The sequence below is a fragment of the Hyperoodon ampullatus genome (assembly GCF_949752795.1).
Source record: "Hyperoodon ampullatus genome assembly, chromosome: 1".
Taxonomy (NCBI): domain Eukaryota; kingdom Metazoa; phylum Chordata; class Mammalia; order Artiodactyla; family Ziphiidae; genus Hyperoodon; species Hyperoodon ampullatus.
The window spans coordinates 197,199,396-197,224,120 of NC_136914.1; the positions used below are offsets into that span (position 1 = coordinate 197,199,396).

General features: G+C 36.4%; 1 protein-coding gene across 1 annotated transcript in view; it reads left to right on the forward strand.

Annotated features, from left to right (window-relative positions):
• Nucleotides 1–24,725, forward strand: part of CC2D2B (coiled-coil and C2 domain containing 2B) — a gene marked incomplete at both ends in the record, with an annotated part of 109,044 nt that overhangs the window by 25,956 nt on the left and 58,363 nt on the right. Inside the window, 9 exons of the mRNA XM_079699156.1 lie at nt 339–479; nt 5,189–5,297; nt 5,493–5,608; nt 7,907–8,084; nt 10,730–10,880; nt 12,030–12,177; nt 16,547–16,685; nt 17,838–18,041; nt 23,870–23,962. Of these exons, the coding sequence (XP_079555282.1) occupies nt 339–479; nt 5,189–5,297; nt 5,493–5,608; nt 7,907–8,084; nt 10,730–10,880; nt 12,030–12,177; nt 16,547–16,685; nt 17,838–18,041; nt 23,870–23,962 (1,279 nt within the window). The remainder of the gene's footprint in view (nt 1–338; nt 480–5,188; nt 5,298–5,492; nt 5,609–7,906; nt 8,085–10,729; nt 10,881–12,029; nt 12,178–16,546; nt 16,686–17,837; nt 18,042–23,869; nt 23,963–24,725) is intronic.

Here is a 24,725-nt window from a genome sequence, read left to right on the forward strand (position 1 = left end):
CTTCGTTGCTGTACGTGGGCTTTCTCTAGTTGTGGCGAGCGGGGGCTACTCTTCATTCTGGTGTGCAGACTTATTGCGGTGGCTTCTCTTGCTGCAAAGCATGGGCTCTAGGCATGCAGACTTCAGTCGTTGTAGCACGCCGGCTCAGTAGTTGTGGCTCATGGGCTCTAGAGCACAGGCTCAGTAGTTGTTGCTCACAGGCTTAGTTGCTTCGCGACATATGGGATCTTCCCAGACCAGGGCTCAAACCCATGTTCCCTGCATTAGCAGGCAGATTCTTAACCACTGCACCACCAGGGAAACCCCACTAACATATTTTTAATCTAACATTATTGTAGTAATACAAAACAGCTCTATGACTTAGAAAAGGAAAAGGACTTCTCCCTACTACACAGTATATTATGGACTTGGAAACAGATGAAATTCCTTCGACAACGCCAAGGATTTACAAGCACCTCGATAAAGTTGCAGTTTCAGAGGTGAGTGGCTGCTCTATTTGTTCTTATAGATCTCCTGAGGAGCTGCCCACAAATAACTGGGAATTCACAGTAACTTGGAAAAGAAAATCCAGAAGCTAGTCAACTATTTGACATAGTCAACAAAGAACTTGTATCTTGAATGTATAAACAATACTTACAACTTAATAAGACAACTCAGTTTAAAAATGGGCAAAAAATTTGAACAGACACTTCATTAAAGAAGGTATATGGATGGCAAACGAACACAGGAAACAATGCTCAACATTATGTTATGTCAATAGGGAAATGTAAACTAAAACTGCAGTGGGATACACTACACACCTATCAGAATGGCTAAAATCCAAAAAAAAAGAAAAGAATAGAGAGAAGAAGGAAAAGAAAAAGGCAATAACAAATGCTGGCAAAGCAACAGGAACTCTCACTGCTGGCTGGTGGAAATGCAGAATGGCGCAGCTACTTTGGAAACAGTTTGGCACTTTTTGATAAAGTTAAACATAGACCCAGCAATCATACTTCTAGATGGAACATGTAAGTCACAAAAACATATCTAGTGGAGGAGATAGTTACAAATTAAAAACTTTGCTTGTTAATCACTTCTTAAGCTGTTTGTGAACCCACAGTGAAATAACTGGTTCTCTCCCACAAGCCGTTGTCCTGGGTCTTTTGTTTTTCAAAATTATAAAAGATTAGTATAATTTCAGGCAATTAAGAAAGATGTTTAGCTTTGTTGATTTTTTTTCCTGCTGTAGTAGTTTTTAACAAGAGTGCTTCTGACAGTTTCTAAACCTAACCCAGCATGGACTTTGTTTATCTTAGGCTCCTGAATTCATGTAAACTTGCTGACTTGCCTCTCATCTTTTAAACCGGTCTAATAACACTCGTGCATTATGAACCCCTCTTCAGAAAAGGAGAGTCACAGATGCAATAAGCTTGTTCAGAACAGTAGCTCTGGACCAATATTCCTGCTCGCCACCTACTCTTATTCTACTAAACTCCAATCCCACTTGAGGCCCTTTGCATTTGTTCCTTCTGACATTTACCATTCAACTTTCCCAGTGGACTTTGTCTTGGGTTTGCCTCTCCAGATTGCTCCTGTAGACTTCTGAACTAAACTCCACAGTGTCAGTGATGAGTTTGGCTGCACAGGACTAGCTATCCCCAGCTACCCTAAAATGGGGCATTTCACTTGAGCAAAGTATCATTCTTTTTTTTTTTTTTAACATCTTTATTGGAGTATAATTGCTTTACAATGTTGTGTTAGTTTCTGCTGTATAGCAAAGTGAATCAGCTATATGCATACATATATCCCCATATCCCCTCCCTCTTGCGTCTCCCTCCCACCCTCCTTATGCCACCCCTCTAGGTGGTCACAAAGCACCGAGCTGATCTCCCTGTGCTATGTGGCTGCTTCCCACTAGCTATGTATTTTACATTTGGTAGTGTATATATGTCAGTGTTACTCTCTCACTTCATCCCAGCTTACCCTTTCCCCTCCCCATGTCCTCAAGTCCATTCTCTACATCTGTGTCTTTATTCCTGTCCTGCCCCTAGGCTCTTGAGAACCATCTTTTTTTGGAGTCCATATATATGTGTTAGCGTACGGTATTTGTTTTTCTCTTTCTGACTTACTTCACTCTGTATGACAGACTCTAGGTCCATCCACCTCACTACAAAGAGCAAAGTATCATTCTGATCAACTATAAAAGCTGATGTTTGAAGATGCTCCTGGGAACTCTGTTTCCAGGCTAGGTATATCACCAGCAACCTCACCACAGGCCTTCACCTTGTGAACACTAATTGAATAAGCTTGTAGCCAGGCCTATGTGAAAGACAGTACTTATGACAGGAAGACCTGGGACCTAGACACTAAGCTCAGGTTATCTTTTCTTCATATATTTGGTTTTGGGCATATCAAATTTGATAAGCTTTTGAGACATCCCTAAATAAAGCAACTGAATGGGCAGCTGGATGTATGGTTTGTACTAGAAAGAAAAATGCTGAATTTTGTGGCAGAGTAATAGTAATTGAAACCATGCGTGTGCATGAATCTGCTTAGGAAGAGGGTAGAGAATGAGAGGAAAAGAGGGCCGAGAGCTAAATCTTGAGAAACTGCCTTGAATGGCTTGATAGAGGAGGAGAAACCAGAGGAGGGACAGAGAAACACCAGTTAGAGTGTTTTGCCACAGAGGCAAAGAAAGGGGAGTATTTTAAATAGGAGGGAGGGTTAATAGTGTTTAATGCTTCTGAAGTATCAGTTAAGTCTAGGACTAAAAATTTTCATTGGATTTCCTCACATGGAGGTTACTGATTGAGAAATTAGAGCAGGTTTGATGAAGTGATGGTGGCAGAATAAAATAGCAGGAAGTTGAGGATATAGTCCTGTCTTCTCATTCAGGCAATAAATTTTCCTTGTCAAACGTTACCAACACTACATTAAACTTAGAGAAACTGCCTGGGTAAGTAGCCACAGACCTTGTTGTATTTTGGCTACTGAACCCAAACCACAGCACTGGTAAGTAGCACGGTGAACCCAGATTCCTGTATATTGTCTTCACCTGTGTTCTCTGTTAGGCTCCTACTTACCTGGAAGGGATCCAGATAACTGCCAAAGGGGCTTTTAAAAGATATAGAAAGAGCAGTCTATTCAAGCAGGAAAATCCACGTCATTTCCCAGAGCTACTGAATAGAAAGGAGGAAGCTATGGAACCAAGATCACTGTCTCAGTGATCTCCTCAAAAAGAGACTGCCTGTTAAAACACCTATTGTCTAAATACTGTACATTGCCTAAGTTACTCTACACTGGAATCACCTGGGAGAGATCTAAAAACCACTATTATGATTTAGTTGGTATGAAGTATGGTCTGGGCATCAGGAACTTTAAAAATATCCCCAGGTGATCTTAATATGTGACAAAGTTTGAGAGCCATTGGATTAAACAATAGGTTAATTGACTTTCATACTGATTACCCTGAATCAGAGGAAAACAATAATAATATTTGTTGAGTGTTTGTTATACTCCAAGCATTGGACTGAGCACTTTACATGAATTAGTGCATTTAATTCTCATAACAACCCAATTTTCAGATGAGAAAAGTAAGGCATAGAGTACTTAAGTAACTGGCCCAAATTCCATAGTGTCAGTAATGGGTCTGGGCTTCAACACAGGTAGTCTGGTCTCTAGCCCATATAGGTAGTATCTACACTAGGTTCCCTATATTTTACTGCAGAAGGCAAAAAGCATATGATATTTTACAATGATAATGAGATATAATTCACATACCATACAGTTCATCCATTTAAAGTGTACAGTTCAATGGTTTTTAGTATGTTCACAGCATTGTGCAAGCATCACCACAATTAACATTTTATAACATTTTAGGCACCCCCCCGTAGAACTATCTTCCTATTAGCAGTCACTCCTCACGTGTGTAGATACAGTTTTTATTTTTCTTGGGTATATACCTAGGAATGGAATTGCTGGGTCATATGGTAACTCAGTGCTTAACATTTTGAGGAACTGCCAGACTGTTTTCCAAAGCAATTGCACCATTTTCTATTCCCAACAGAGCATATAATACTTATCAAAGAATCTCCTTTTTAAAAGATTAAAAATAAAAAACTGAACTTTGAACTGAAAAGACTAAAAAGTCAACTCCCAGACCAATTATTTTCTGAAAGGGTTCCAGAGAACTGGGGTTTGCTGGACTACTAATAGAAGAGGAATAATAATAATACCTACTTCGTAGGGTTGCTGTGAGAATTAAATGAGTTAATATGTGTAAAGTACTTAGAATATTGCCTGGCATGTGCTTAGTAAGTACAATGTAAAAGTTAGCTGCTGCTACTACTAGTAGTAGTAGTGGTGGTAGTAGTAGTAGTGGTGGTAGTAGTAGTAGTTGTTATTGGTGGTGGTGGTGGTGGTACTAGTTGTAGTAGTGGTAGTAGTAGTTGTTGGTACCAGTTGTAGTAGTGATAGTAGTAGTAGTAGTTGTCATTGTTAGTGGTAGTGGTGGTGGTGGTACTAGTTGTAGTAGTGATAGTAGTAGTAGTAGTTGTCATTGTTGTTAGTGGTGGTGGTGGTGGTGGTAGTTGTGGTAGTGGTAGTAGTAATGTCATGAACTGCTTACTGTTTATGCATAAACCCCAAGGAGTATAACTGAGATTTACCACTTAATATTCCTATAGTGCCCTGCCCTTACACATGCTCATGTTCTCACAACTTAAAAAATATGAGAGGGACTTCCCTGGCAGTCCAGGGGTTAAGACTCCACGCTTCTACTACAGGGGACACGGGTTCAATCTCTGGTTGGGGAACTAAGATCCAGCATGCCATGTGGCACGGCCAAAAATTTTTTTTAAAATATGAGAGGAAGCAAAATGAGAGGAAACATGGCATGTGCCCTTAAATTTATATCTTCCATCCCCCTTCGTTACTCATTCTCACCAGAGAGGTTTCTTGATGTCCTTAGAAAAGGCTGAAGACACTAAGTAGGGAGAAATCTGTGAAAACTAAGAACAAGTTTATGAAGTTTTATGTATATACATATATATGTGTGTGTATCATACTGATAATTTCCTTGGGATGTAAAATTATTTTATGTAAGAAATTGTGGTGTGTGTGTGTGTGTGTGTGTGTGTGTTGGCAAGATCTCTAACAACTCTCAAATCCATTATTCCTGCTTTAAATAATTCTATTTATTATTAATAAGGATGAAAATGAATAAATGTGATGAACAAAAACAAGAAGAACTGTCAAAAATGTATGAGACTCAGAAGAAAACTGAAGGAAAAGCATTTAAGACTGGGGAGAAACAGGAGGTATTTATATTGCAAAATAACATTCAACTCATCTTAACTAGTTATAATATTTGTTTGTTAGAATAGGAAATCTTGGTATTTGTAACAGTTACCCAAGAAAATGACAAATATAGGAAATAAAGTTTAATTTTAAGAATAATTGTCCTAAGCAATGAACTTACATTATAAATTATATATTTATTTTTCTGTTTCTAGAGTTTCTCATATTTAGCTTCAGAATTTGAAGAAATAGATATTGAAAGAAATCCAATTACCTTGATGCCACAAATTTCTTTCACAGCAGAATTAACAGACTCATCTAGATGTTCACTGTAAGCATTTTTAAAGGATTATTTCTTCATTATATATTGTCTAGTAATTGTATTTTTTTTTAATAACGTTAGATTTCTTGAGTGAGTACCATATACCGGGCACTTAGCATGCTGAGTTTAAAAAATATATTTGCACATTTAATTGCCACCATAGCTCTATGGTATTATCTTCATCTTAGAGATGGGGGTCACACTTCTAATTCATGACTGAGGTGGGACATAACCCAGTTTAGTTTGATGATTGTTTTTTGTTTTGCTATGGTAGTAATTTTTGTTCAGGTATAGATAGGTGGAATATAAAGCCACTGTGAAAAATAAGGTTATATGGTCACCTTTGTTTGTTGAAGGACCTCCTGGATTTCATAGAAAGTGTTTGGTATAGAAAGGGCCTGCTGGACAATTTTCTATTTTGACAATACAAGCTTCTTTCCTTCTCAGTTGTGACTTCTTCCTAGAAGCTTTAAGGTTTTCTCCCTACTCCTAGGACATCCATGCATAAACAGATGTCATGCCGATCCCCATTTCTCCCATCTCTAAGCCTTTGGATCTCATCTCCCTTAAAGAGGATGTAGCAACTTAGAGCACTGAACTAGGTACAACCTTCCAACATCTCTGTCCCATGGAACACTTGGTACAGATTCATCTCTCAGTACTGTGAATGTGCATCATTTAGCATGGTGTTGGAAGGTAGTGTGTGCCCAATAAATACTCATCTTCATTTAACGAATGAATAGGTGGTTAAACTTTTAAATGAACATAAAGAGTAGCAAACACAAAGGCACAATTATCATTACCTTCTTTCTGACTAGAGAAGTGCAGCAGTGAAGCAATGTTTTATTTGTTCTACACCTACTTCCAAAAAGGGCCCAAGATGATTTATTATGTAAGACACCCAGGCAAAAGGACCATCTAAATGAGGACAAGAGAACAGCCATAAAATGGAAGTTGGAAGTAAAAAGGAGAAAGAGAAGGAGGAAGATATTTGTGCTGGAAAGCCTAGGCTAAAACTTAGTGGAGGTCAAGGCAAAAGGCAATATAATGCTTTATATCTTTTCAAAGCTATTGTTGTGGCATTGCTGTCATTATCCATTTAAAATGTCCAGTTGAATAAGAATTGATTCTCTAGAAAACAGTAATATACTGATGTCAAGGATAGAGGTGAAAGGAGTACAGGGATTAAAGAAAAATTAAAAAGAGTTTACAGGTGAAGAAAAAGGCAAGATTTCATGAGGATAAATATAATGCCGAATTAACAAATTTTCATAAGCTCATTATTTAAACTACTTTCAGAGGACTTATTTTATGAAACTATTTCGTTAAAGATAATTGGGAGGAAGGTCAAAAAAGGCCTACAGGGAGACAGGAAGAATAAGTAATCTTTTGTCCCATAACCGTCTGAGAAGATTACAGAGAAGATGAGCAGATATGGGGGCAGGGAGATACTGGCCTATAGGATGATTAGGATGCAGAACAGAAGGGGATTTTATTTTTCAACCTATGGCTTATCTTCCAACTAGTCTTCTACCTTCTGAAAAGCAGGATCAAGTCTTAAGTATCATTAGGTCAGTTGCCTTGCAGCTGAGAAGATATTCAGTAAATGTTGGTTGAGTGAACAAATGAATGGATGGATTGAAGACTCTCTTTGGTAGTCTCATATCATTGAATGGATCAATTTCTTCCCCAAAAAGTGTTTTCATAGCAGCCCCAGGAAAGTAACCTCTCTGGCTTTCCTGTCTGATCTTTAGGTTCAGAGAAACAATGTCCTGGGAAAACAAAGGTATACAACCTAAAGCCTAAAGAGATTCACAAAGACCTTTAGGAGGACACAGCAAGCCTATTGACTTAGAGCCACCTCCTTGAGGTTATTGAAGACATGGTGTGTGTGTGTGTGTGTGTGTGTGTGTGTGTGTCTTTTAAAAGTTAGAAAATATTTTTGAATTCTCGATTCAAGCTCTGCCACCCCCATTCCTAAGTCCCTCAGCTTTCTCCTCTCATAAGACATCTTATAATGGGTAAGTGCTATAATCTCTTTAAGTTATAATTTAGTAAAATAGCTGAATGATTTATGGTACCTTAATTTTAGTTCTTTTTGTATTTTTGAGTAAATGTCTTTTTAAAAAAACATTTGAGGAGTAGGAAAGGCTTTTATCCACATATAGGCAAATGTTATTGGGCTCAAATATTATTTGTCCTCTAAAATGATCATATTTTATCATGTTGAGGTACATTTTGAAAAGAATAATATTTTATATCTGGTTTGCTTTTCAAGGGTCCATTAAAGGTTTATTTAATTTTTAGGCACGAACAAAAGAGGAGAGCCAAAATTCAGAAGCTTAAATATTTTATTAAAATATTATACAACAATAAACAAGTTTCTTGCACTTCAGTATCTCCCCTACAGTTTGATTTTAAAGTCATGTTTCAACAAATTTTCAATATTCAGTTAATATATTGGCCTGAAACAATTTGCTTGGAGGTATGCCATTGTCATTTAATTTTGTATCTTATTTTATGATATATATAATTTTAAATTTCTTGTTAGTTACTGTTATATGTGATAAGTAAGTTCTTTTATATTGAGATGACTGATCTATATGGGTAGACAAGATATTTATAATTCATCAATAGTCTTTTATTAATAGCTGTAAGTACAAAATTATTTGATTTGTAATTGTTCTAAATACTTCTATTCTGCTAAAATTCTTGCCAACCCTAGATGTGCAGCATTATTATTCATTTGTTAGTGAGGTGGAAGAGGGTTGTTTAAACTATGAGTAGTATAGCTATTGTAAGTGTTGAATGATTTCTCCAAATTGCCCCAACCTTGACTTGGTGATTTCAGTCTCTTGATATATTTGTTCATCTTTTTAAAAAATTTTGGATCCCTTTAAGAATCTGATGAAAGAACACACATAGAGCAGACCCCTGATTCCTGACCAAACACCCCACCCTAAGAATCCCTTCACTAAAAGAAGAAGAAAATAGGATGATGGAGAAAAATTAGAGACAGTAAAGGAGTTTAGATAAGAAGTCTTGATGGTTAATATAAGGGTTAAACTTGCACCTAGAGCCGAAAGAAAAGTTAGGAGGGAATAAAGATTTGTTAACGAATGAGAACCCGCTGTTTAGCACAGGGAACTCCACTTCACTGTACAGTAGAAACTAACACAACATTGTAAAACCACTATACCCCAACAAAAAAATAAAAATAAATAAAAGTAAAAATAAAAAGATTTGTGTATGTGAGTGTGGGGTGGAGTTTGAGGTGTGGGGAGAAGATTATTATTACAAATCTAAATCAGTTATTTTTTAATGCCTAAAATAATTTTGTGCTATCGCTGATCAAAAGCTGTATTCATTTTGTTCATCTGAGCTGTCAAGTTACTATCATCTTAAAATGCACCTCTGTTGAAATTGCTATTTAAAAAATATACTGACTACACTTTCCTACTATTGTACCTAAAATAAATTGTGATATAATAATCCAACCACTTGAAATTTAAAATCTGCCCCCTCCCAAAATAGATAAGTGTGTATTTTGAATCCCTCGTCATCCCATGAATTAGCACATGATCTTAACAAAACAAGAGGCAGGGAAAGAAAGGAATCTATCTAGGGATAAATCACACCATTAGCAGTGCAAAACTTGCTAAATAAATCTATATGCCCTAGATTAACAGATTCTAACCTACATTTCTAATTTTCTTCTTACTATTCTTTACTCTTTCTTCACTTCAGCCAAACTGAACTGCTTGTTTTTTCCATACATTCTTGCAATTTCCTACTTAGAGTTTTGAATATTCTACTTTCTCCACTTTTAATGCCTATTTTCATTCTTCACACTCCATCTCAGCCACACAGTGGTGTTGATAGCTTCCATTAGGAGACAAGTCTGTCTCTGGGGAGATTCCAGGTAGAATTCGCTACCTTTACATTTGCTACCATCTAGGATCTGGCCTCCAGCTCTGCAGTCTCAGAAACTGGATTTAACAGTTCCATGAGAATGCATCTATGTACCCTAAATAAATTTACAAGGACGATGTGTAAAATCAGAATGCCAATTCAATATTTGAATATATTTATCAGTTCATTGTCTCTTCTTAGTTAGCCAATTTACTAACTTACAGTAAGAAAATTTTTTCACAGGCCTAAATCCTTTAAGTCCATTAGCTATAACCCCTACAACCTTTCTTTATTAGGGATGCCTTTGTCAAAGAGAACAATGTGTTGGGTTAAATTCACTCTTACAGGGACAGTATTTAGATGACCAGAAAAATATTTGCCTCTTTGTCTTTCCTTTTCCCCTGCTTTCTTGGTTAATCAACTATCCTTTTGATTGGTACATTCTTTTTTATCTTTCACGGGGCATTTACCCCCCCCTTGATTTCCTTCTTCTTAGAACACATGTCACTGTTTCCCCAAACACTGATAACACAGTATAAGTCAAAATAAGATTTTTCTATTGAAAAAAATTTAGGTTTGTAGTTATGGCAGTGATGGAACTATAGTAGAAAGCACAGCATACAGAATCAGAAGACCTGGGTTAGTACCCAGTGGACATCTATGGAACAGTCTACTCAGCACCTCTCTTACTCCTTCTGGGACTTTTCCTCCCTTCCCTGCCCCATAGCTTGTTTAACTGTCCTTGGATTTCATGAGCCAACAAATCTCCCCTTTTCTTAAGCACTTTACCTGGGTTTCTATCCCTTTTAATAAAAATTAATATAGATTCATATAGAGACTCAATTTCTTCATTTACAGAATGGGAAGAATAATACCTATTTCCTATAATTTTTATCAGGTTTAAATGAGATAAAGAATTTTAAAACTGCTACACAAAAGTAAGTTATTTGGGTATTGTGTTATATGTAATATATTCACAGAACTGTATTTGTAATCCTTTTATTCAGTTGATTTTCTTTGAAACCATAAAAGGCATTATACTTTTAAACACATAGGGTTATCTACTTTTCTCACAATTATGTGGATCAAATGCTATAGAGCAATACCTATTTTACATTCTAGTATTTTTAAAAGAATTATGTTAGTGATGATCTTTATTTTAGTTCTTTTTCTATTTTGTACTTACAGTGATTTATCAACCATTTCTTTTATATTTAGGTTTATGAAATAAGTAAAAGGACAAGCTTATTGGCAAAACTATATTTACCCTTACCTAAAAACACAGAGCTAAAAAGCAAAACTGTTTTGGAATATGTAGAATTTAGCTCTGATAAGCTGGTCATACCTGCATATGGAGAAGTGGGAAGCAGTAAGTTTATTAAAAATGTTTCTTCCCTCCTATTTTCTTCATGAGTTCCATATCCTAAATGACCCTGGGTCATTTATATGAATAAAGAATCCTATATTTACAGTATTAGGTTAAAGTGAATTAAGTTCTTCTTCCAGACATTAAACTAATTTTTAAAACTTTGACTTGAATCAGATCTTTGGGATATCTAAAATTCGGGATTAGCCCCTTTGCTTTCCCTAGGACATCTGAGACAAGGGCGCTATGCTCTCTGGAATGTGAGCTCCACTCCTGAATGGGTAGGCTGCTCTGCCTCTGCCTCTCCTTTTATAAATCTTAAAGATGCTCCAGGACAGGTTGATTCATCTTTGAACTGAATAGGGGAGGGAGGAAGAGAAAGAGAGAGAAAGGAAGAGGTAAAGGAGAGAGGAAAGAAGAAGTGATGTTTCTGTTTATTGTTGTTCAATTGATTTTACTCCTCCTGCAATTAAATTTAAGTTAGCATGTCTGCCAGAATGCTGTCATTTCTCTTCTCCCCCAGCTCCCTTCTCTTTCACCTTCCTAGGGGTTTTTGCAATTGCTGCATCCAGCTGGTAAAAAGAAAGGGAGTATGAATGAGTGAGCAAGGAGGAGAGAGAAGAAAATAAGTAGGCAAAGGAACCAGGGGAGAACAGAAAATGAGGGAGGAATGTAGTCTGCTTAGACAGAGTCCAGATGAAGCAGGAAATAGGGTTGTGGAGACCCAGGAGAAAAGACTTAAGAGTGAAAAATTTAGGGAGCACTAGGAACTTGGCAGAAGTTTCAAGGAGTATCGTTAAGCTCTCTGGAGACAGAAAGAAGATGAGGAGAGGGGGAACACTCAAGAATGTAGGAAAGGAGACAAACGGTAGCTCTTTTTCTGCTGCCAATATTTTTTTCTTGCTGGCAGCCACTCCCAGAAAGAATGGGTTAAAAACTGCTGTGTTCAGATAAATATGTTCCTCTCTCTTTGGTAGTCTGTTTGAAGCAGTCTACCTTGAGGGATCTTAGATGTGAGGTGAGGGAGAGCTCTAAGATTAGAGCCTGTGGTCAACATAAACTTTGTGTTCCTGAGGTTCCACAAGTAAAAGTCTGGAAAAAAATTGTAATGTGTTCAAATATTCATTTGTTTTTAATGCCTTTTATATATAGATGTGCCCTTTCTTCTTGAGGGAAACGGAACTGAAGAACTTTGTCTTTTGACTTCAGGAAAACTAAGCTATTCTCTATCATGGGCCTTAGATGAAAATGGTGTTCCTCTGACACCTATGTCACAGTCATTAAGATCTGCTTACTGCAGGTAATAAATGTTTATGCTTGAAAAATAATGCCAATCCTCAGCAAAGCACCACACAAGACCTACAAAAGGGAAAACTCTAGAAACAGTAGGAACAGTTTAGTTTACTTGGATGTTGCTTTATTTTTTATTTGTATTTATAAATATGTAAAATATTTATTGATTTTATTTATAATCACTCTACTAAGACAATAAGTATCTTTGTATGTAAGAGAATGTATCTCTTCAATGCTTAGATTAGAGCCACATGAATGATGAGAGAGGAAGTTCCACAGTCCTTAAATTGTAGGCAAAGGCCAAGATTCCGAAGGATTTTACTTCTGGGACCTTTATATCTCCCAATCATTCTGGATTATGAAAGAATCATTTTTTGCATTATCAATTTGCTGGAAGAAATTGCTGGACATAGAAATTTCATCTATATCCCAGGACTCCCTAGAGGAATTGGGATTAACTGCTAGACCACATCCACAAACAGGATTACTAGAAGTAAAGTAAAATTCTATAAAAATGATGATAATGCTGGCTTACCTATTGTGCTATGTTTGAGTAAGATGCTAAATATAAAGGACCAAAAGATCCCATCATTTAAAAATTAGTGAATGATGATAACAAGAAGATAGCATTTCCCCTCTCCATCTAAACACATATTTTTAAAAAAAAACATGGCTATATCCAACTATATGACATTATGGGAAAGGCAGAACTATGGAGACAGTAAAAAATGTGAGTGGTTGCCAGGGGTTAGGAAGAGAGAGGGATGAATAGGCAGAGCACACAGGATTTTTAGGGCAGTGAAACTACTCTGTATGATACTATAATTGTGGATACATGTCATTATGTATTTGCCAAAATCCATATAATGTAAGACACCAAGAGTAAACCCTAATGTAAATCATGGACTTTGAGTGATAATGATGGGTCAGCATAGGTTCATGGATTATAACAAGTGCAATTCTTTTATTGCAACAAACATAATAAATTGTAACCCTGGTGCAGGATGTTGATAGTGAGGTAGGCTGTGCAGGGTGTTTTAGGGGAAAAATGGACAATTAATAAGGGTAATTCATTTTGGAACTAGTGAATAAGCTTTTAATATGCTGAACGATTATTTTCTTGTGTTTCTTAGTATTTCCCTAGCACAGTCCCCACTGCAGATATTTTTAATCTTTGCCTCATCATACTATTCTTTGCCTTTTTCTTGGAGTCAGATGTTTGTTCTCCTCACTCTAAAGCTAGCTTTTATACAAGTAATTTGGAACTTTCCTTCGTCTCCGTTAGGATTCTGCTGACATATTTATATCCTTTTCTTATCTTTTCTTCAACTTTTCCGTTTCCTATGCTATAAGTCTTTTGTATCCAAGAAGCCTTCTGTGCTTTGAAACAAAGAAAAATCCAAGCATTTGATTGAACCCTGAAAACACTTTCTGGTTGTTTTTCCCACCCAAGTCCTCATATGGGTGGTCTACTGGTCTGCATACATTGCCTCTACTTTTAATTCACACATTTCATCCTTAACCCAACTCAGTTATTCCTGAAGGCTACCAGGGACCTTCTGGACATATTCATTGGCCTGTCCTCCTCGTTTTGCTTCTTGACGTCTCTTGTCTCATGGCTTCTGTGATGCTGCGCTTAACAGTTCCTGTTAGTTGGGAACTCAAATTTATAAAAGATTGAGAGTAATTCTGCAAGATTGGAACAGATGACAGGTTTCAACAGGGCATGAATTGCAGGAGAGGTTTTCAAAGTTCAGAGTCCTTTCTAAAGTGAACTAGAAGTAAAACTTTACAGTTGGGGCCTCTGAGATCAGAGAAGGAAGTTACAGAACTCCCCTCCTCTACAGCTGTGGGAGCCCAAGGACTGGTGAGGAGCAGTGGTTCTAGGAACGGGATGGGTGCTCCAAAAGGCAAGATTGACTTGTGAGAGTCAGAGCATGGAGCCAAAGGAGAGCAGAAAGAAAGTATGTTCATTCACTGTTTTTCTCACTCATTCATTCATTTATTCATCAACTACTAACAGAGCCAGAGACAAAGAAGTGAACGAAAAGAAGATCTTAGAATGCTTCAGTATAACATTAGGCACATCTCTCCAATCCCATGTTGTCTAGAGATTTTGTTTAATACACTTTTAAAACATAAAACAGTTTTTCTTACACTCACTAGTTAATCATTTTCTGACGTGGTGAATTGACTTTTATGTTTGCCCTCATTTCTTACCTCCCACACCTTTCATTCTGGATTTACTTGCTGAAAGTTGCTCCTTTAATGATTCAGTTTTCATGGCCAGCAAGCTTGTTTAGTCTTTGTATATCTGAAAATGTATTTATATTTTCCTCCTTCTTGAATAACTGTTTAGATGGGCATAAAATTTGAGGCTGATGTTTATTTTCCCTATTTGAAGCTATAGTTGCATTATCTTCTGGGATTTATCACAGCTGTTTAAAAGTCTGCCATCAGTCTAAACATTAGTATTTTGTAGATTGTCTTTTCTCCCTGCTAACTTTAAAATTTTTTGCTTAATTCATAGAGACAAAGCCAGGGGCTGAGGGGAGGGAGGAATGGAGAGTTATTGTTTAATCGTACAGAATTTCTGTTTGGAATGATGAAAAATTCTGGAAGTACATAGTTATGGTGGTTGAACAATACTGTGGGTATACTTAATATCACTGAATTATATTACTTGCTTAGCATTTGGTTGTGAAGGATGGGGTGCAGATGACCAAGGAATTTTGCCATAGCCCACAGCTAAACACCTGTAGGGCCAGCTGGGGGAATCATTATAGCAAGGGCAGGAGATGTTCTGTGGTCTTTATTACTTCCCCTGAGGTAGAAATCTGGAGACTACCTTGAAATACAATTACAACCTAATTTTTTTAGGCTATAATGGGCTAAGTTTCTCTCCCTAATCTATTCATTGACATTTAAACTGTACCTCAGCCTTTGTTCTCTAGGGGACCTGGGCTAAGAATCTTCCCATGAGAAGGAAAATTTGTTACATGATGGTGTTAAGGGTGTCAGGCCCTAGATATCTCTTATGACAAAGACATTAAAACAGTTTAAATATGAGGGCAGACATAGGAATTAAAGAAAGGAAGAATACTCAAACTTTACCTATTTGTAATTTTGCTTAACATCCTATCATACCAAGCATTGGCTTTGTTAGCAATAGCTTCCAAAGATTTCTCATAAAAATATGAATAGATACTGATGGAAAGTAGACAGTGTAAAATGTTGGAAAGTAGACAGTGTAAAATGAATGTCCATGTTTGGGTCGGCATTATTGAATCTGAGTCAGAACCGTATTTCTGGAATCCTAGTTTATGGACTGGAATATTTCTTGAGTACTTTTCAGAAAGGATCTTAGAAATCTTCTAGTCCAAATTGCTCTAATTCTACATGATGAAGCAAATTATCTATGAAGAGAGAGATTAAATAACTGGGATAATTGATGGCTGAAAATAAACCCTTACTGTTTAGGGTTGAATTCCTTCTGCACTTAGCCTATAGTTGAGGTCACTAAGGATGCATTATGAGTCTAGCCTATCTTTTATAGCTCTCTTAACTTCTGAAGATGGCCTCATATGACCAAAGATATTCTTCTGGCCCATACTTCTCAGTTAATTGTATTACATACTCTATATTATGTTTCAACTGTAAAGATATAGCCTAAAGATTCTTTTTATATTGTGGACTTTAGATAGCAAAGATGAATATTTACAGACTTTGCCCTTAAGAAGCTTACTTGTCTCTTAAGGGGGGGGTAGACATTTATCAAAAAGCTATGATACGGCTTCCCTGGTGGCGCAGTGGTTGAGAGTCCGCCTGCCGATGCAGGGGACACGGGTTCATGCTGCGGTCCGGGAAGATCCTACATGCCGCGGAGTGGCTGGGCCCGTGAGCCATGGCCGCTGAGCCTGCGCGTCCGGAGCCTGTGCTCCGCAATGGGAGAGGCCACAACAGTGAGAGGCCCGCGTACCACAAGAAAAAAAAAAGCTATGATACACAGCTGGGTGGTTTGTGACCACCTAGAGGGGTGGGATAGGGAGGGTGGGAGGGAGGGAGATGCACGAGGGAAGAGATATGGGAACATATGTATATGTATAACTGATTCACTTTGTTATAAAGCAGAAACTAACACATCATTGTAAAGCAATTATACTCCAAAAAAGATGTTTAAAAAAAAAAAAAGCTATGATACAGTTAGAAAGTGAGAAGAACCAGGAAAGATATCACATCTAAACCTTCTATTTTATCCTTAAACACAGGATAAGCTTTATCTTTAAATACCTGGAATGGGTAGGTTTTACCCCATGTAACAGATTTATCACCTGCATATTATATACAAATTCACAAAATATTTTTCTTTATGTTAGTGTGTTAAGGAATGTAGATGCAAGAGGTGTTCCTGGAATTCCATGGCTTATTAATGCACAGAAGCTTTTTGAATGGGCAAATGAGGTCAGAATTGACCCAAATAATCCAGAATATTCTGATTTAATGGAATTTGTTATGGTAAGTTATAGCAAATATCTGTACTGTAAATATATTTTATTTCTTAAGCTCTACACTCTCATACTCCTCCACAGTTTGCAGTGTATTTTTCTAGGCATTAGGAGGCATTAAAAGTAAATCTGAGGACAGATAGAGTTTTCAGCCAGTTTATAGTATTGTAAGGCAGTTAGAAATTCAGCAACTGAAATAATTACTACTTTAGGCCTGATGATTGGTATTCTGCCACTATTTAGCAGCCCTTGCTTGGTGCATCTTGCATCCAGGCTGACATCTATTGTACATCTACTGAATGCCAGCCATATTATTAAATGCTGAGGATTTTAAAGATGATTTATAGACACACTCCTTCCCTCAAAGACTCTATTATCTATTCACTTCTGCTACTCCTCCTTACAGCCAACTGAACTGCTCTGTGTGCTCCAAACAGGCTTTCTTCATACCTTTATTCATGTCATTCCCTCTCTTTAGAAGGGCACCTATAGCAGCTGTCTTACCCACCCTGCAAGTCTGGTAAATCCTTCCTTGGCAACCTCAGTTATATACGGGCTTTTCTTCCCTTGCCCTCCTGTTAACTTTTTTTCTTTTTATAAACTCTTATGGCTCTAATACCATTCTGCCTTTTACCTTAGTTATTCGTCTATGTGCTTTATCTTTCCTTGTGGAACTACAGCTAGTAAATCCTTGTCTCTCTTATGGCAGCTAGCACTTTTCCTTGCATGTACCATGTACTCACATTTACATTTATTGAATAAAGCAGTGCATGCATAGATTATTGCAATTAAGTTTCTTCAGATTAGAGCTTCTCAACTGATGTGCTGAATTGATTACATGTGTATAGAAATATTGATCCTCTGTCGACTCATAGGGCAACCAGACAAAAAAACTCTCATCTTTTAACCCGCTGTGCAGTACACATGTTTTCATTTTCTGTATAAATCATGACCAGGAAAAGGCTGAGAAACTGCATAGGCCGGATTCTGCTTTTTTTTTTTTTTTTTTCAGATTTTCTGTACAGATTCAGTTGCTCCATTTCCTATTTCTGTTGCAACTCTCATATCTCACAGTTAGGGGGAAAAACTGTTTTGAAATAATTCTTGAATTTTAAAAAATTAATATTTTAAGTAAAGACTTTACATTATTGGTGTTTTATAGTACATGAAACATAAAGAACAGGATATTCCAAAGTATTTTCGTCTCAAACAGTTGCAAAATGAATTTAACTTTGTTTCTGAAGAGGAAATGAAAAAGAGTAAACGTTTCCAGCTATTGCAACTTAGAAATGCAGGTCAATTAGATGTTTTCCTTCTGCCGCAAATGCCCCTGTATGACAGAGAGATTCCAGATTTACTCTTCCAGGTACTTGGTTTCTATTTGAATGTAGTTTATTCTATGATAAGTTAATGTTTTGCTGCTTTAAATCTATCTTAATTTTTTTTAAACTGATAATCTGTAGACAACAATTTTCCCCTCTTAAATTTTTTTTAATTGAAGTATTGTTGATGAACAATATTTATATAAGTTTTACAGGTGTACAATATAGTGATTCACAACTTTTAAAGGTTATACTCCATTTATAGTTACTTATAAAATATTGGCTATATCCCCTGTGTTGTACAACATATCCTTGTAGCTTATTTTATAGATGATGGTTTGTACCTCTTAATCTTCTACCCCTATATTGCCCTTCCCCACTTCCCTCTCCCCACTTGTAACCGCTAGTTTGTTCTTTATATCTGTGAGTCTCTTTTTTGTTGTTGTTATATTCAGTTGTTTGAAACAATATGTTTTGTTGGACATATTAGGCAACATGTTGGACATGGATAGGCAACAGTCATGTCCATGTTGATAATACTTTCTCTTTCACAATTAAGTCGAGCTTGTTTCATGGGAATTTTTCTTTCTTGATTTTTTTGGGATCCCCTTTTCTTTAGGCATTAAAGACGTATAGCTTTCCCAAATTTCAGAAAGTCCTTAGCTTAACTTTGCAACTTAGTTGTCCCAACAACTTATTTCACAGCCAGACTCCTTTAAGTGTATTATAAATTTACGTAAATATTGTGGTTTTTATTGTAAAATGTATCACCAATTTAATAGCAACTTTGGGGGATAAGGGAGAGAAACACTACCACATTAAACATACTTGATTGTAAAGCACATCTCAATTTCAGAAACTTTAAAATGTGGGGAAAAAAGAAAGAAAGAAAAGTTCGTCTTATGCTGTGTAGTGATGGCGTGCTGGAGCCTGCTGGCACCAGCTGTTAAGAGCCTGTTGTGTTCATCTCTTCCCTGCTCCACCTTCAGTGATTTCATGTTGGTTGCTTTAAATGTATTGCTGGGAGAATGTCTACACCATAAATCAGCAAATGCTGCAAATTGGGGCTTCCCCTCCCACTCCCAGAAAACTGGCTGTTAAACATTTACCAGCACTCCACTAGGCTTAAAAGAATGGAATTATAAGAGCTAATTCCTGTAGAAAAAAACAATTGTACTAATCCTAACACTCGTGCTTGCAAAGAGATGGTTCAAGAAGAAAGAAACCAGTGTTCCATCTCTGAAGAAAATGCCTGTGTAGTAGAATTACCACTGTAGGGTGATGTCAGCCAACTTAAAGATAGCAGATGCTGATGAAGGATATTGAGGTTTATACATCTTATAAGTCAGAAAGAGTGAATGCCTTATACTAAAATTGGTTATAACAAGTTTATTAACTCTGGTGAATTATTATCAATTGATAAAAAATGGATAAACTTTTTGATATTTGTTTTCATTTGATTCTGGACTGAAGGGAAATAGCAGCAAGCCACTTAATATTAAAAATAGTAAAAGTTACTTATAAAAAGGTTTATGTTTTTTTCTTGTTGTTGCCACTCAGCCATCCTTTAGCTGTTATACCCTAATATAGAGGAGACACAAACAAAACTATACAGGACTCATTACATTTAAAACTCAAGTAATAGTGGGAAGACACTCATGGCTGAACCAAGTGGATTGTCTGAGAATCTCTTTTGGTGTGGCTCAGAGGTGAAAGAGGAAATGCAAATTAATGATTTTTCAATGCTAATATCATGGCACCACCAGTTAGCACATATGACTATTATAGTCATAGATTATTCATTATTTTCACAAACATGGGTGAGTAGAAATAATATGTATTCACAAACAGACCAATTGATATTTGGCTTTGGAAAGCATTGCTCAACTTTTAATTGTGATTCCTCTGTTTTGAGACCTTAGGAATTTCAGTTAGTAAACTGCAGTGGGAAGACCTTGGCTTAGAATGGCTGAAAAGTTATTCAGTTTCCTCCTGTTTCTCTCAATGATTGAATTGAATTCTACAGTTCCATAAACTACTATGGGCAAAGCACAATGATCAGCATAATTGAGGATATAACATCATAAAAAAGGAAGAATTTCTGCTTCTGAAACTAGGGGCTTTGCTAACTTTCCTTATCTTATACAAACTATTGAGAGAACACAAAAAGAGGGAAAGCAACCCAACTCATTTTCTGAGGTTGATGACCTTCATGCCAAAATTGGACAAAGAAAGCAAAACATGATCATTTTAGGTCAATTGCACTTATGAGCATAGATGTGAAATTACTAATAAAATTTTATCAAATCAAAAAGCAATATATTATGTATAAATATATAATTATACACCATAATCTAGTAGGGTTTATTTCCAGATAACAGAGCTAAACTAATCTAATTAAGGAATCTATTAATATAATTTACCACATTAACAGACTTAAGGAAGGAAAAAATATGCTCCTTTTAAATGCCCAAGGGACTTCCTTGGTGGTCCAGTGGTTAAGATTTCGCCTTCCAATGCAGGGGGTGCGGGTTCCATCCCTGGTCAGGGAGCTAAGATCCCACATGTCCGGAGACATCTTCAGCCTGTCCCCTTCCTCCTCCTCCCTCCCTTTTACTCCCCCCTCCCCCTCATCCTCCTCCCCGATTCCTCCTCCCCCCTCCTCCCCTCCTCCTCCTCCTCTTCCTCTAATTTGTTTACAAGAAAGATGAGGAATAAAGGAACAAGTTAAATGACACCACAAAGAAACAATCAGACAAATTTGGAATGTGGGCCAACTGGCTAACAAGTACAACTGTTTCTCTCTGTTGCATTTTGATCTCTTTAAAAAGTCATCATTTTTAGACCTAAATAGACATTTCTTCAAAGACATACAGATGGCCAACAGGCACATGAAAAGATGCTCAATATTGCTAATTATTGGAAAAATGCAAATCAGAACTACAGTGAGGCACCTCCTCACACTAGTCAGAATGGGCATCATCAAAAAGTCTACAAATTAAATTAATGCTGGAGAGGGTGTGGAGAAAAGGGAACCCTCCTACACTGTTGGTGGGAATGTAAATTTGTGTAGTCACTATGGAGAACAGTATGGAGGTTCTTTAAAAACTAAAAATAGAGTTACCATGTGATCCAGCAATCTCACTCCTGGGCATACATCCAGAGAAAAACTCTAATTCGAAAAGATACATGTACCCCAATGTTCATAGCAGCACCATCTAAAATAGCCAAGACATGGAAGCAGCTTCAGTGTCCATTGACAGATGAATGGATAAAGAAGATGTGGTATATGTATATAATGGAATATTACTCAGCCATAAAAAGAATGAAATAATGCCATTTACAGCAACATGGATGGACCTAGAGATTATTATACTAAGTGAAGTAAGTCAGAAAGAGAAAGACAAATACCATATGATATCACCTTCAATTTAGGAAATGCATTACAAAGTCTTAAAAAGAGAGCTGTGCAATTATGTGCTCATACACATACATCCCTTGACGGTATTAGGTTTGCTAGGAATTTCCAGGTTGGAATCAGTAGCAATTTTCTAGAATTTTGTAAAGCCAGCATTTGGCTCTCTCATGTAAATCTTGTTCTCAATAAAATAAGATGAAAGAAAAAAATATCATATGATACCACTTATATGTGGAATGTAAAAAAATGATACAAATGAACTTATTTACAAACAGAAACAGACTCATAGACATAGAAAACAAATTTATGATTACCAAAGGGGAAAGGGGGTGGGGGAGGGATAAATTAGGAGTTTGGGATTAGCAGATACAAACTACTATATATAGAATAAATAAACAACAAGGTCATACTCTATAGCACAGTGAACTTTATCCATATCTTGTAATAAGCTATAATGGGAAAAAATCTGAAGAGAATATATATATTACATATATATGGAGATATACAATATATATATGGTGAAAAAACAGCAATTGGTGAAATTTGGATATTGGACTATTATGTAATATTGATAATTGAATAATAGATATATTGGAAAATTGTTAGTTTTGTTGTCTGTGATTATGGCACTGTGGTTGTGTCCTTAGTTTTTGGAGATTCATGCTGAAGTATTTATTTAAGAATGAAGTGTCATGGTGTCTGTAATTTATACTTTGAGATATTTAGCCAAAAAAAAGAAAACAAAAGAAACAGATTAAGCAAACATGGCAAAATATTAATTACTTAATCTAAAGTGTAGGTGCATAGATTTTAACATTCTTTCTAATTTTCTGTATGTTTGAAAAACTTGAGGAAAAATTAAAAACAAAAAATAAATAGCATTCTATACACCAACAAAAACCCACTAAAAATGTAACTTAACAAAGATACACCCTACAGTAGCAATAAAAACTCTTAGATTCATAGGAATATATTGAACAAAACATGTACAAAAACTTAATGGAGAGAATTATAAAACATTTTTGAATGGTGTAAAATTAGATTCAGACCTCACAAAAGAAATAAATACCATGTGTAATGAAGAATACACATGAAATGCAAAACTTTAAATGTATATCTTAATCTTGGGCAGGAAAGTATTTCTTAAACAAAACACAAAAAGTATAAATTATAAAGAAATAGATTAATAAACTTGATAATATTAAAGTTTAAATCCCACAGATTAGGAAAAGATATTTGCAAATTATATATTAATAAAATTAATATCCAGAGTATTTAAGTAACTCCTATAAATTAGTACTTTTAAAATAAATAAAGTGATATGAAATAGTAATATAATATATCCCTAGGTAAAAAGTTGTTACTTGTCAACAGGATTAATTTCAAGATTTCTTGTGGATAATTAGAAAAACAAATAAATTACTTTCAGATAATTTATCTACTTAAGATAAGAGATACTTCATAATTTTTGTGTCATCTTTAATGCTCTCTATAATGTAAAATGATTTCAGTGTGCAGTTAGGAAAGTATCCCACAAATGCAGATATAACAGATGCAATTTATTCTAAATTATATAGATGAAGCATCCTGACAAATAATCTTATACCAACTGCTGGATGTTAAATTAAAGTTATTGATTATGGTCAGCATATTTTGACTACTTACTGTATGCCATGCACTTTATAGATATTGTTTCAGTTAAATCTCACAGCAATCCTGTGACATATTAATAACAGTAATATTATAATTATTACAAAAGAGGAAACTGAGGTCTGCAGTAGTTAATTGTCTTTTTCCCAAACCACAAAGTTAGTAAATGGCAGGGCCAACTTGAATCCAGGACTATGGCCTCCAAAGCCCACTCTCTTGACCCTTATACTCTACCACTTTCCATTTCTTTTGTTTCTAGTGATTACCAGGTATATGCATGCATGAAGAATAGTTCTCAATCGTCTTTACATTTTCTTTTTTTTTTTTTTTTTTGCGGTATGTGGGCCTCTCACTGTTGTGGCCTCTCCCGTTGTGGAGCACAGGCTCCGGACGTGCAGGCTCAGTGGCCATGGCTCATGGGCCCAGCCGGTCCGCGGCATGTGGGATCTTCCCAGACCGGGGCACGAACCCGTGTCCCCTGCATTGGCAGGCAGACTCTCAACCACTGCGCCACCAGGGAAGCCCTACATTTTCTTATAATTTTCTCAATCGCAAATTTTTTCTCAATCATTACTCAGTTTTAAAAGATGAATGGACCTCCTCCTAGAAGCAAACAAAATATGTGTTCTTAGCTAATTCTCATTGGGAGAATCTAAAAGAAGTTTTCTCTCCTCTCAGTTCCAGAGTGTTGCCAATATCTCCTACACATGAACTGAAATGAGTAGTTAATATTTTATTGCAGTGTATCATATCTAAACTCTGTTACATTCAATAAGTGAAACTAATTTAATTCTCTGTTTATAGGAATATGAAAGTCAGATAGAGAAGGATATGTCCATTTCAGATATGAATCCTATTACCGTACAAAGGATTAATTCTGCCAATTTTCTGAAAAAGGTAACAACAACAAAATAGTTTTATCAATATGTTTGAATTTACTTTTGTGAAAACTGGTCTGCTGGATGCACAGTACTATACTCTTCCCAGAGAGTCAGATGGACAGACTTGCTTACTCATCACCTCTTTCTGATCACTGAGGGGTTTTCTGCTCTATTCAGACTTCCTTTTCAGAGTTAGTTACTGACCATCTGTAAATGTACACTGTTGATGTACATTGTTGATGCAGCAGTTACTTCAATTGACAGCAAACGCATTATTAAAGCATATCCCAACTGTTTTCATTTACAAATGAACGTTAAAGACTTCCCATCTCTTTTTGACCCTAAAAGTTCACTTTGGGAAGCACGCCAGCATTTTGCCAGAATCCCTAGTTTTATTAATAACTCATAATGCCATACACCAGAGCAGTTCACGGGACAAAGGGTTGGAGGAGCTACTAGGAGACAGAACACCCTAACAAAGCCTAAACCAGGTTTGAGGTGGAATCCCTCACTGAATTTCCCTCCTGATTTCTTTCTACTGACCCCTCATCGCTCCAGCAACTATATATATATATAGATCCATAATGCCCAGCACAGTGCTCTTCACTCAGAAAATGTCGAGAAATGTTTGAGCAATTAATGAAGTAAGGGATAAAATTGAAGGCTGAGGAAGTTTCTAAGACTTCTGCAAGAGTAGAATCTATAACCTTTGCTATTGGGCACCAGAGCAACCTTTTAGGGTAACTTGAAAAGAAGCAGAGAGCCATGGAAAGATCTAA